This window comes from Schistocerca cancellata, chromosome 2, assembly GCF_023864275.1.
Source record: "Schistocerca cancellata isolate TAMUIC-IGC-003103 chromosome 2, iqSchCanc2.1, whole genome shotgun sequence".
Lineage (NCBI taxonomy): Eukaryota > Metazoa > Arthropoda > Insecta > Orthoptera > Acrididae > Schistocerca > Schistocerca cancellata.
The window spans coordinates 45597372-45609907 of record NC_064627.1 but is presented as its reverse complement, the minus strand read 5'-3'; the positions used below and the strand labels follow the sequence as shown (position 1 = coordinate 45609907).

General features: G+C 42.2%; 1 protein-coding gene across 1 annotated transcript in view; it reads right to left on the bottom strand.

Moving 5' to 3' along the window:
* The window catches only part of LOC126150640 (glypican-5-like), a 233901-nt gene that overhangs the window by 78226 nt on the left and 143139 nt on the right, over window positions 1–12536 (bottom strand). Inside the window, exon 3 of the mRNA XM_049915888.1 lies at window positions 3032–3140. Within this exon, the coding sequence (XP_049771845.1) occupies window positions 3032–3140 (109 nt within the window). The remainder of the gene's footprint in view (window positions 1–3031; window positions 3141–12536) is intronic.

The window sequence follows — 12536 nt, the reverse complement described above, 5'->3', positions numbered from 1 at the left end:
AAGAATAATAGGCTAAAGTTTAGAAAGGAAAACAGAATCTCTTAGATGACGATCAGTTTCGCTTCAGAAAAGGTAAAGGCATAAGAGAGGCAGTTATAACATTGCGGATGATAATGAAAGCAAGACTCCAGAAAAATGAAATCACGTTCATAGGATCTGTCAACGTGGAAAAAGCGTTCGACAACGTAAAATGGTGGAAGACATTTGGCATCCTGAGAAAAATGTGGATAAGCTGTAGGGAAACATGAGTGCTGTGCATTATGTGCAAGAAACAAGACAGAACAATAAGAATGGGACAAAAATAACGAAGTTCTCGGGTTAAAAGGGGTGTAAGGGGTGTAAGGGATGTAGTCTTTTGCCCCATACAGTTCAATCTATACATAGATCAAGCAAATAAAAGAAATAAAAGGTAGGTTCAAGAATTACAGGCTATGCTGAATGGAATGAACAGTCTAATGAGTACAGAATTGAGACCAAATCGAAGAAAGACGAAAGCACCGAGGAGGAACAGAAATGAGAACTACGAGAAACTTAACATCAGGATTTGTGATCACAGAGTAAATGAAGTCATGGAAATCTGATACGAAGGCAGCGAAATAGCCCGTGACGGACGAAGCAAGGACGACATCAAAAGAGACTAGCAAAGGCAAACAGTGCATTCCTGCCAAGATAAGTCTGCTAGTATCAAACATAGGCCTTAATTTGAAGCCGGCCGGTGTGGCCGAGCGGTTCTAGGCGCTTCAGTCTGGAATCGCGCGACCGTTACGGTCGCAGGTTCGAATCTTGCCTCAGTCATGGATGTATGTGATGTCATTAGGTTAGTTAGGTTTAAGTAGTTCAAAGTTCTAGGGGACTGATGACCTCAGATGTTAAGTTCCATAGTGATCAGAGCCATTTGAACCTCAATTTGACGAAGAAATTTCTGAGAATGCAATATGGAGCACAGCATTTTATGGAACTGTAGCATGGACTGTGGGAAAACCGGAACAGAAGAGAATAGAAGCACTTGAGATGTGGTGGTACAGACGAATGTTGAAAATTAGGTGGACTGATAAGATGAGGAATGAGCAGGTTCTCCGGGGACAGGGCGAGGAAAGCAGTATATGGATAACACTGACAAGAAGAAAGGACCGGATGACAGGACCTCTGTTAAGACATCACAGATTAACTTCCACAGTACTAGGGCGAGCTGAGTCACGACGCTTGACGGGTGATCACATTTTTAATTTTTTCCTCTCTTTTGAAACATAAAACACCATTTATGATGTAATGTTTATAATGTTAATCAGGAAACATTGTTTGATATTGTAGAAAACTATATTTATTTGGTAACGAACTGGCTTTCAGTGTCTTAGGCCGTCAGCAGGTCACAAGTGAGTGTAGCAAAGACAAGTAAAATGACGTGCGACTTTGTGCAGACGTCATTTCAACAGAAGACACAAAAGGCACATAAATGAAGATATGTAGAGTGTTTACATAGGAAACTATTAATTTTTTCTCACAAGGAAACAGTTACATTAACTGCAACAGGAAAAATGTAGTTTACGTGTACATAGAATTAACAAGTTATGAAAAATATAGCCTTCGATGAAAGAAATTGGAGATTAAGAAAGGAGCATACAACTTTTGCAAATCACCTTTTATCACAGAAACACTCATATGATCTAGAATGTGAAGTTTTACATTCTGATAAGAAAAGCGGGAAAATGATCCCACAGGAAAGAGCAGACATATGACGAAGAATGGCAGCTAAGTATTAAATGCCAAAACTCATTTTCCTTTTTCCTCTCTGTTAAATCGGGTTTTATTACAAGTACTGCATTAAAATTGTCAATGCTTATTTTTCATCAGTTGCTAAATGTATGTCCAGATTAAAAGCTGCACGTTTCGTTTCACAGTTAATGTAACGCAATTTGCGTGACAAAAAACTAATACTTCACTATGTAAACACTCCGTGTGGCAACATTTTTGTATCTTCTGTTCAAACATTACCTACGAGTCACGCTTCGTTGTATCTGTGTTTGCGGCAATCAGTTGTAACATATTACTATGAAGACATGTAAGTCATGTCACGGCTATAAAATGCGTTGTAACGTTGGGTGCAGATTGTATTACGAATTGTTTTGGAAGTGTAACAGAACTCCACGCGTAGCCATCTCTAGCGGTTCTCCAGTAGATTATGTAAACGAGTAAAAGCAACGAGTAGGCCTCGTAAGCGAATTAGCGTGTATTCACAAGCAACAATACACCGCAGAGAGAAGCGAATCGGTGAGCCCGGCAAAGTCATTATTGTCACTGTCGTTCGACATTACCGTACTGATCGGCAATACCAGCAACAGTGGCGTCTGATTCTGAAAAACATCTTTTGTTGTACTACACCATGTTTACGGAACTACCAGTGAAAACTGAAATCCTTTAATTTTCACACTATATGCTTGATTACAGCTGTTATTATTGTGGCATCGTAACTGTTCTCGTTTTTTTTTCATCTGGAGTAGGATACAGTACTTTTTATAAGTTGAGCCACTGGTATAAATAAACTTCCTGGTTTGGTAACTGAAAGTGGGTGAACTCGATTACTTATGCAGTAACTTTGTAGTTAAAGTTAATTTAATTTTATGATCTGGTGTGGTGAAGACAAGACTATTGACATTATCCTGGCTTATTTATCGATTAACAGAAATAATAAATAACAATAACAATAATAATAATTTTGAACTCATCATTTTACTTGTATTTGCGATGCTCCTGCTGCAAGTGTTGCCATTTGGTCGACATCAGAAATCTGTGTAGTCGAAACGACTCAGTTAAACCGCAATTAGGTTTCGGAAAGAAACGACACCGTTGTTAAGAAGCGCTGTGGCTCACGGCAGTAAAGTTTATACACTGATCGTAACTGCGCTCGCTCATCGCGAAATATCTCTTGTTAGACACACCCCATTATATTGCGTGTATTAGAGGGATAACCTGAGTGTTGAGATTTCTGAGGCAGGAGAAAAGTTCAGACAGCTGGATGGAGGCACGTACTCACCAGGCAAGCTCTGCTGGAACACAGTGTCGTTGGAACGGACGCCATCGTGTGCAGTGTTCTCGTCCGTAACACCGTAGTCCCACATATGTGGTCCGCACACTCTCTTCACCTGAGAAAGACATTTGTATGTAGTTAAGGTACAGCTAAGAGACATACTTAGGGTACAAGAAATAAGAATGATTAACAACTTGATTGGAAACTACTTTAATTATCAGAAGCACAATCTGTAGTACGGGAAGGACTTAATCATGGCCTTTTTGGATACTGAGAAGGCGTATGACAGTATCTGTAGGGACAAGCTCTGGGATGTGCTGAACGCAAAAGGGATAGATGAAGAGATAACACGAAAAGTCAGAAAAATGTATGAGGGAAGTGAGAGTTGTGTGAAAGTGGGGAGGGAACGTACTGCATGGTTCAAGCTGGAAAATGGGCTGCGACAGGGAAGTGCACTTTCGCCTTTATTGTTTATTATTGTTATGGATGAAATCCTACAGCAAGTATCAGATGCAATTGGAGATCATAAAATGAAAGCAGTGCTTTTTGCCGATGACCTGATGTTATGGGGAAATTGCGACAAGGAGGTGCTAGAGCAGTTAGATGCATGGGAGGCAACGGCAGCACAATATGGAATGCATTTCTCTGCAAAGAAAAGTGAAATAATCGTCACAACGAGGAAGAAGTATAGGCCAAATGTGGATATAACTTGCGGAGGGGAAAAACTACAAGTGGTAGAGAACTTCAAGTACCTGTGAAGCGTGATTGAAAGTAAGGGGGGAAACGCAATGGAAATAAATGAAAGGTGCAGAAAAGCAGGGCAGTTCTACAAATGCATTATGGGGCTTATTTGGAGCAAGGAGGTGCCACAGAAATCCAAGGGAATTATATACCGAACCTACTTTGTCCCCATATTGGCATACGGAAGTGAGACATGGGTAATGCACGAAAGCGACAAAAGTAGAATACAGGCTAGTGAAATGAAGTTCCAGAGGAGCAGGTTGCGTGTAACAAGACGAGACAGATTGCGAAATGTGTATGTGAGGGAAAGACTAAAGGAGGAACCAGTACAGGACAGGATAGAAAAATCAAGACTGCAGTGGTATGGACACATAAAGAGAATGGATGCGGGAAGAATTCCAAAGAGGATGTTTGATCTGCAACTGGAGGGGAAGAGGCCCAGAGGAAGACCAAGGGATGGATGGGTGAAGTGAGTGAAGGAATGTGTGATGAGAAGAGGAGAGAACTGGACGAAGGTGGAAGAGGGGGAATGGTGGAAAGACAGAACACGATGGAGAGGCTTGTGTTCCCGACAGACCCAGCCAGTGGCTGGAAACTGTCCAAGATGAAGATGAAGAAGACAATCTGTAGGTACGACAATGAAGAACCATCTTCAGAATGTAGAGTAATATTGGGGTCGCTCTTGTTCTTACTGTATAAAAATGATCTTTGATCATCTATAAATGATTCACAAACAATTCGCTTCGCTGACGATGAAAGTATTGCAATCAAGCCTCATAAAGCTCTACAAGATTATGTACTCTGATCAATGAACAAAAAGAAAAATGTACCCATTTTAATCATAGAAACGGTAGTACCGACAGTAGTATCAGTTGTTGGGTAATTGGTTAAGGGTTTAATAGAAATTTTGCAGTGGTAGAAACGTTTTTTCTTTCTTGTGTTTATTTGTTGTATTGTTAGGGTTTTCCCTCTGTAGAATTTGTAGTGTTGTCGAAGTATTTTGATTTTATCTTAGTATAAGAAGATTTGCATATAATGTTAAGTGCTTTTTTATAAATGCAGCTGGCGGTAAGGAAGATTGCACTGTAGTTCCTTCTCTAGACTGTCGCACAGATGACAAAATGGTAGATATCGAAATAGACGACAGAGGGATAGAGAAACAATTACAAAACGCTCAAAAGAGGAAAGGCCTCTGGACCTGATAGGATACCAGTTCAATTTTACACAGAGTACGCGAAGGAATTTGCCCCCCTCTTGCAGCGGTGTACCGTAGGTCTCTAGAAGAGCGTAGCGTTCCAAAGGATTGGAAAAGGGCACAGGTCATCCCCGTTTTCAAGAAGGGACGTCGAACAGATGTGCAGAACTATAGACCTATATCTCTAACGTCGATCAGTTGTAGAATTTTGGAACACGTATTGTGTTCGAGTATAATGACTTTTCTGGAGACTAGAAATTGTAGGAATCAGCATGGGTTTCGAAAAAGACGGTCGTGTGAAACCAAGCTCGCGCTATTCGTCCACGAGACTCAGAGGACCATAGACACGGGTTCACAGGTAGATGCCGTGTTTCTTGACTTCCGCAAGGCGTTCGATACAGTTCCCCACAGTCGTTTAATGAACAAAGTAAGAGCATATGGACTATCAGACCAATCGTGTGATTGGATTGAGGAGTTCCTAGATAACAGGACGCAGCATGCCATTCTCAATGGAGAGAAGTCTTCCGAAGTAAGAGTGATTTCAGGTGTGCCGCAGGGGAGTGTCATAGGACCGTTGCTATTCACAATATACATAAATGACCTGGCGGATGTCATCGGAAGTTCACTGAGGCTTTTTGCAGATGATGCTGTGGTGTATCGAGGGGTTGTAACAATGGAAAATTGTACTGAAATGCAGGAGGATCTGCAGCGAATTGACCCATGGTGCAGGGAACGGCAATTGAATCTCAATGTAGACAAGTGTAATGTGCTGCGAATACACAGAAAGATAGATCCTTTATCATTTAGCTAGAAAATAGCAGGTCAGCAACTGGAAGCAGGTAATACCATAAATTATCTGGGAGTACGCATTAGGAGTGATTTAAAATGGAATGATCATATGATGTTAATCGTCGGTAAAGCAGATGCCAGACTGAGATTCATTGGAAGAATCATAAGGAAATGCAATCCGAAAACAAAGGAAGTAGGTTACAGTACGCTTGTTCGCCCACTGCTTGAATACTGCTCAGCAGTGTGGGATCCGTACCAGATAGGGTTGATAGAAGATATAGAGAAGATCCAATGGAGAGCAGCGCGCTTCGTTACAGGATCGCGAAAGCGTTACGGAGATGATAGATAAACTCCAGTGGAAGACTCTGCAGGAGAGACGCTCAGTAGCTCGGTACGGGCTTTTGTCAAAGTTTCGAGAAAATACCTTCACCGAAGAGTCAAGCAGTATATTGCTCCCTCCTACGTATATCTCGCGAAGAAACCATGAGGATAAAATCAGACAGATTAGAGCCCACACAGAGGCATACCGACAATCCTTCTTTCCACGAGCAAGACGAGACTGGAATAGAAGGGAGAACCGATAGAGGTACTCAAGGTACCCTCCGCCACACACGTCAGGTGGCTTGCGGAGTATGGATGTAGATGTAGATGTAGATGGAGATAAAGCTCTCTTGTAGGTATTCGAAGTATGGAGTAATTATTGCTTTGGAGAAAACGGAAAGGTGACGTGATTTTTACGCAAGGGTTATTTGGAGCTGGAAACTGATTGAGCCATGAAGGGCGACAGAATTTAAAGCAATGGATTAGGAATGGAAAGACGGAAGAAGGGAAATTCTGTTACATGTGTAAGGATGGGTATTCATAGTTATGTAGCGGGAAACAGTTTTCAGGTTCATTGACAAAGTGTCTGGTGGTAATGGTATTCACTTTTCATTGTACACAAAAACAACAGTAGCGTGGCCTAGTGTAGATTTCGAGATAATAGAAAGTGGTTGTGAAGAGTGAATAAATAAATAAATAAGTAAATAAAGCTTAATGGAAAAAGTTCATTCGAAGATGTAAATAAAATTGTATTGAAAACTATTAACTGATGGTCTGCAAATGGACAGTTACTGAACATAAAAAAAGAAAAAGCAGAGTAAATTCAGTTCTGTATTGCAAAGAAAATGGTCACACCACTAGAAATAATACATTAGCGTGAATAAATAAATATGATAATATTATAAATTTGTATTTATGAGAACCTGAAATCGTCACGTGTTACAGATCATTCAAGCGTCTGTACTCCATTGTGGTACGGGTAATATCAAATTTAAGAGATTAAAATGTCAAAGGTAACTTACTTTTCCTATTCACTAACGTTTTATGCTATTATATTAAATCATAATTGAAGAAAAAGCTTAGAAAAAAAAACAATCAAACCAAACGGCAGATGAAATAATCAGAAAAAGTCAGGAGCTGAAAGGAATTCGATCAGCGCTCCTTTCGAATACGTTTACGGACTTAGATGAACTGCCGAATTCAAACTGCCAATCTACTTACCACATGACTTGGGTTAAGTATGAACAAAGCAAAGCCAAAGAATAGAATAAAAGGTTGTGGTGACCTATCAAATTATTTAAGAAGTGGAAGGATTCTGTCATGTCGTTGGGTTAGGTAAAGTGCAGTTGGGTATCGCTGCACAGGAGCATTTGATAGATTCAAAACCAACACTGAAGTATGATAACAGGACATAAATTGTTTTTACAAACATTGCCTGGATTTCTATGAAGAGCATGTATCACAGCTCAGAATACGATTTCACTTCTCAGATCCCACTTCTGACACAGTTTCCGTAGAGGATCCTAGCGTAGCCCAATCCTACAATGTTAAATCCTTTCTTCTTGCAGAAAGATATTTCCTGTTTTTCAATAGTTAATGAACTGCCAGAAGCTGGATTTTGAATAACGAAAAAAATCATGCTACGCCGGAGCATGAGAAAATTGGATTAGACCTGCCACTGTACAGTGGAAGGATGTTTTTTGATACGAAATCTGCTGACAAAACTACAAATTTTCCAAATTTACAAGAAAGTAATCTTCCTTCATCTCTGTCTTCCATTTTTCAATGTCTCGGTGGAACCTGAAAACGGCTCAAAGGAACAGATTGAAAACTAAAACAATAGTAGCGCTGATGGCCGCAAGAGAGAGAGAGAGAGAGAGAGAGAGAGAGGACAGAAGGCCGGTGTCTTTCGAGCCGACGATTAGGTAAATAAAATGGTTAGGTAAATAAAATGTTTAATTTTTATTTTTCATGCAATTTATGATCATTTCTCTTGTATGTAAATATTTCTGCAACTTTTATGTATATACAAAAGAGCGGTATCATCCCTGGAGTTTTGTGCTGATTGTAGAGGATTTTCTTTAATGTCTAATTCTACGAGGGCAGTTCAATAAGTAATGCATCACATTTTTTTTCTCGGCCAATTTTGGTTGAAAAAACCTGAAATTTCTTGTGGAATATTTTCAAACATTCCCGCTTCGTCTCGTATAGTTTCATTGACTTCCGACAGGTGGCAGCGCTGTACGGAGCTGTTAAAGTGGCGTCTGTAACGGATGTGCGTTGCAAACAACGGGCAGTGATCGAATTTCTTTTGGTGGAAAACCAGGGCATCTCAGATATTCATAGGCGCTTGCAGAATGTCTACGGTGATCTGGCAGTGGACAAAAGCACGGTGAGTCGTTGGGCAAAACGTGTGTCATCATCGCCGCAAGGTCAAGCAAGACTGACTGATCTCCCGCGTGCGGGCCAGCCGTGCACAGCTGTGACTTCAGTGGACTGTTCTTCCTCATGCACCCTACAGCCCCGATCTCGCACCGTCGGATTTCCATATGTTTGGCCCAATGAAGGACGCAATCCGTGGGACGCACTACGCGGATGATGAAGAAGTTATTGATGCAGTACGACGTTGGCTCCGACATCGACCAGTGGAATGGTACCGTGCAGGCATACAGGCCCTCATTTCAAGGTGGCGTAAGGCCGTAGCATTGAATGGAGATTACGTTGAAAAATAGTGTTGTGTAGCTAAAAGATTGGGGAATAACGTGGTGTATTTCAATGCTGAATAAAACAACCCCTGTTTGAGAAAAAAAATGTGTTGCATTACTTATTGAACTGCCCTCGTACAATTATGATGAGTTCGTTCTCCTGGTAGTTAGCGGCAGTTAGCGGGGAGTTGAATTATGGACATTGCGGTTTCAGCTCGCCTCGGCTTTACGAGTGACCAGACGCGTGCGACGGGAGGTAAGTACGAGCCGACCCGTGTCCCTGGGAGCAGCTTCCTCTGTCCCATTCACTATGGCAGAAAATGGCGTGCGTCTTTGAAAGGGTTAGAAAAGCTTGAGGCAGAAAGCACATGCGTGCAGGCTTCAAGAACCCCAGCCCTCACCGCAGTGCCGAATGTGAAATTCGGAGTTTTCTCCAAAGGAAACAAACCGACCTCACAAACGGCGTGCCCTATAGGATAACGTCTCATTGTTGTGAAGCAGCGTCCAGGTGCCTCCAAGTGCAACTCTTTTGTCTCGTGCCACCAGGCCGCCGGTGTCTCGACTGTGAACACTGAGGAGGGAATTTTGCTGAAAGTTCTGGAGGAAGAGGAGGAGATCACTGTTTAACGTCCCACCGACAACGGGGTTATTAGACACAGGGTGCAAGCTCAGAATAGGGAAGGACAGGGAAGGAAATCGATTGTGCCTTTCACAGGAACCATCCCGGAATTCGCGTGAAGAGATTTAGGGAAATCGCGGAAAACCTAAATCGGATGGCCTCCCGAATGCCAGTCCAATGTGCTAACCACTGCATCACCGTGCTCGGGAAGAAAGTTCTGGTGGGACGGCTTAGAAACTTGGTCGGCGCTCGCAACTCTGGGAGAGCCGATTTGCCGTAGGGTAGAACACGCAACGTTTTGGAACGAGGAGTTGCGATATGTCAGCGCTGGCAGTCTTTCGAAAAGCGACGCCGAACCTATCAGAATAATATTTTTGGGAGATTTCTGATCGGAGAAATAAAGTACGTAATCGAAGACTGGCGAAATGGCAGTTTGCAGAATGAAATTTTCACTCTGCAATAAGTTCGAGTCTAGGTCTGCCACACAGTTTTAATCTGCCAGGAAGTTTAATATCAGCGCACACTCCGCTGCAGAGTGAAAATTTCATTCTTGAAACATCCCGCAGGCTGTGGCTAAGCCATGTCTCCGCAATATCCTTTCTTCAAGTTTCGCAGGAAAACTTCTGTTGCAGCTCGTGGTCGTGCGGTAGCGTTCTCGCTTCCCACGCCCGGGTTCCCGGGTTCGATTCCCGGCGGGGTCAAGGGATTTTCTCTGCCTCGTGATGACTGGGTGTTGTGTGATGTCCTTAGGTTAGTTAGGTTTAAGTAGTTCTAAGTTCTAGGGGACTGATGACCATATTTGTTAAGTCCCATAGTGCTCAGAACCATTAAAGAACTTCTGTGAAGTTTGGAAGGTAGGGGACGAGGGACTGGTGAAAGTAAAATTGTGGGGACAGGTCGTTAGTCGTGCATGGGTAGCTCAGCGGCAGTGGACTTTCCCGCTAAAGGCAAAGGTCCCGAGTTCGATTCTCGGTCCCGCACATAGTTTTAACCAGCCAGGAAGTCTCAGTCCCCACCACAGCTAAGTAATTGTTAATGTTTATCTGGGCACACAGTTACGGTCCACGTGTTAAGGCCAACCGATTCCTTCTGTTTCCCAGCGCAAAATGCCTTTACATACATCTGGACCGTAGCAGGGGCTTAGACCTTGAATGGGGATATTCAGTGTATGTCAGTGGTAAATGAGATTAACGAGAGTATTAACCCCAGTGGCGTCTTGCAATGTGTACTGGTAGCACTGTAGTAAATTAGGACCGGTCCGCCAACATACGTTTCCCACGAAGTCTGCGGAGCAATACGTCGCGTAATTTGCCTCCAATACCGGTCATTGCTAAATGTGCGGGGATTACAACTGTGGTCGCAAGGAGGTCTTCGCCGTACGGTACGGAAGTTCGGAAAACAGTGTAGGAGGAAGTGAAGTTTCAGTTTTGGACATCGCGCGTTGATACACCAACAGATTGGACAGCTATATTCACGTTGTGGCCACGGAAACGTCAAAACACCATTCTGCCCCTTTGTCACATTATCACTTCGAACTGTCTTACTGTGGTGATTCCACTTTACTGAGTGACACGATCACACAAATTAACTGCCACTACATGGGTCGTCGGTGGAATGGCATAAGTCTGCCTGATACTGTCCATTCAATAATGGCGACCGTGTTATTTTAAAGGGATGAGAATACACTCTAAGAAAAAAAAATCGACGCGCTACGAAGGAATTATCCCACTGGGACAGAAATCGACAGATGTGATGTACATGTGCAGATTAACATTTGATTACCGTTTCATAAGAATTTGATGATTTACTCAAGACAAATTGTCAAATTGAGCAAGGCAACAACGGATTGGTCCATACCTGGCCCTTATGCAAGCACTTATTCGCCTTTGCGTTGACTGGAAGTTGTTGGACGTTCTTCTGACGGATACCGTACCAAATTCTGTCCAATTGATGCGTTGGATCGTCAAAATCCCGAGCTGGTTGGAGGACCCCGCCCATAACGCTAAAATGCCTGGGCTAGCAGGAAAGGGGCCAAAATGAGTTGCTGTCAGTTGCACTCAACATACAAACTTCATTTGTCCACACACAATAATACACAAGGATGCAAAAAACTCAAAGTTTTAATCGATCTCTTTTGATTAACATCCGATCGCGAAAACATTCTGTTGGCACCCACCTACATAGGGAGAAATGATCATCACGATAAAATAGCAGAAATCAGGGCTCGCATAGAAAAATTGAAGTGTTCGTTTTTTTTTTTTTTTTTTTGCATTCCGTTCGAGAGTGGAACGGTAGAGAGACAGTTTGAAGGTGGTTCATTGAACCCTCTGCCAGGCACTTTACTGTGAATAGCAGAGTAATCACGTAGATGTAGATGTAGATGAAGGTGCAAAGCCTAAGCAAGAAATTTAAATACAAGGTTCTTCTGAACGTTTCACCTTTTAAGCCCCAAAAACATTTGTTTTTAAATCTTCAGTCTGAACAGGTTGAAGATATTAGCAATTTAATGTTAATGGAACTTGGCTGAAAGGCAGCTATTAATCAATAATTTAATGGCTTGGGCCTAGAAAGAAGAATTTCAATTTAAAAGGCAGAAGGCCTTATCTTAAAACATTAGATGCAAAATTCGGCTGATGGCGCGATATAAAAGAATAACAATCTTAGGAACATGAATCTAAGATATATTAAACTCGTCTGAAGGACACACATCAACAAAATCATTTAACAGCTTAAGGCCTCAAAATCATTTCATTTAAATAAAGAATAACAATCTTATGCCTGAAGGGCAAAACAGGAACATTTAAGAGATATTAAAACTCGGCTGAAGGCCACACATCGTCCAAATAACTAAAACTCAAACAGGGAAGTTACTATATAACAGACACGGTACGGCGCTCAGAAATTTCCAAGGGTCGGCCTGGAATTGTAAGACTAACGCCCGTTTAGGCGAGACAGTCAGCCTGACCAACAATCTCTTAATCGGAAGGCGACCCAACCGACAGACAGCCGACGAACCAACCAACTACCTGATTTCGGTCGCCAGACCAACGGCACTACAACCAAAATGCCAGCGAGGCGAAGAGACGAGTAACACTCGTCTTCAAATATTGGTGTTAATAAGCCAAGGCAGAATAACTACTG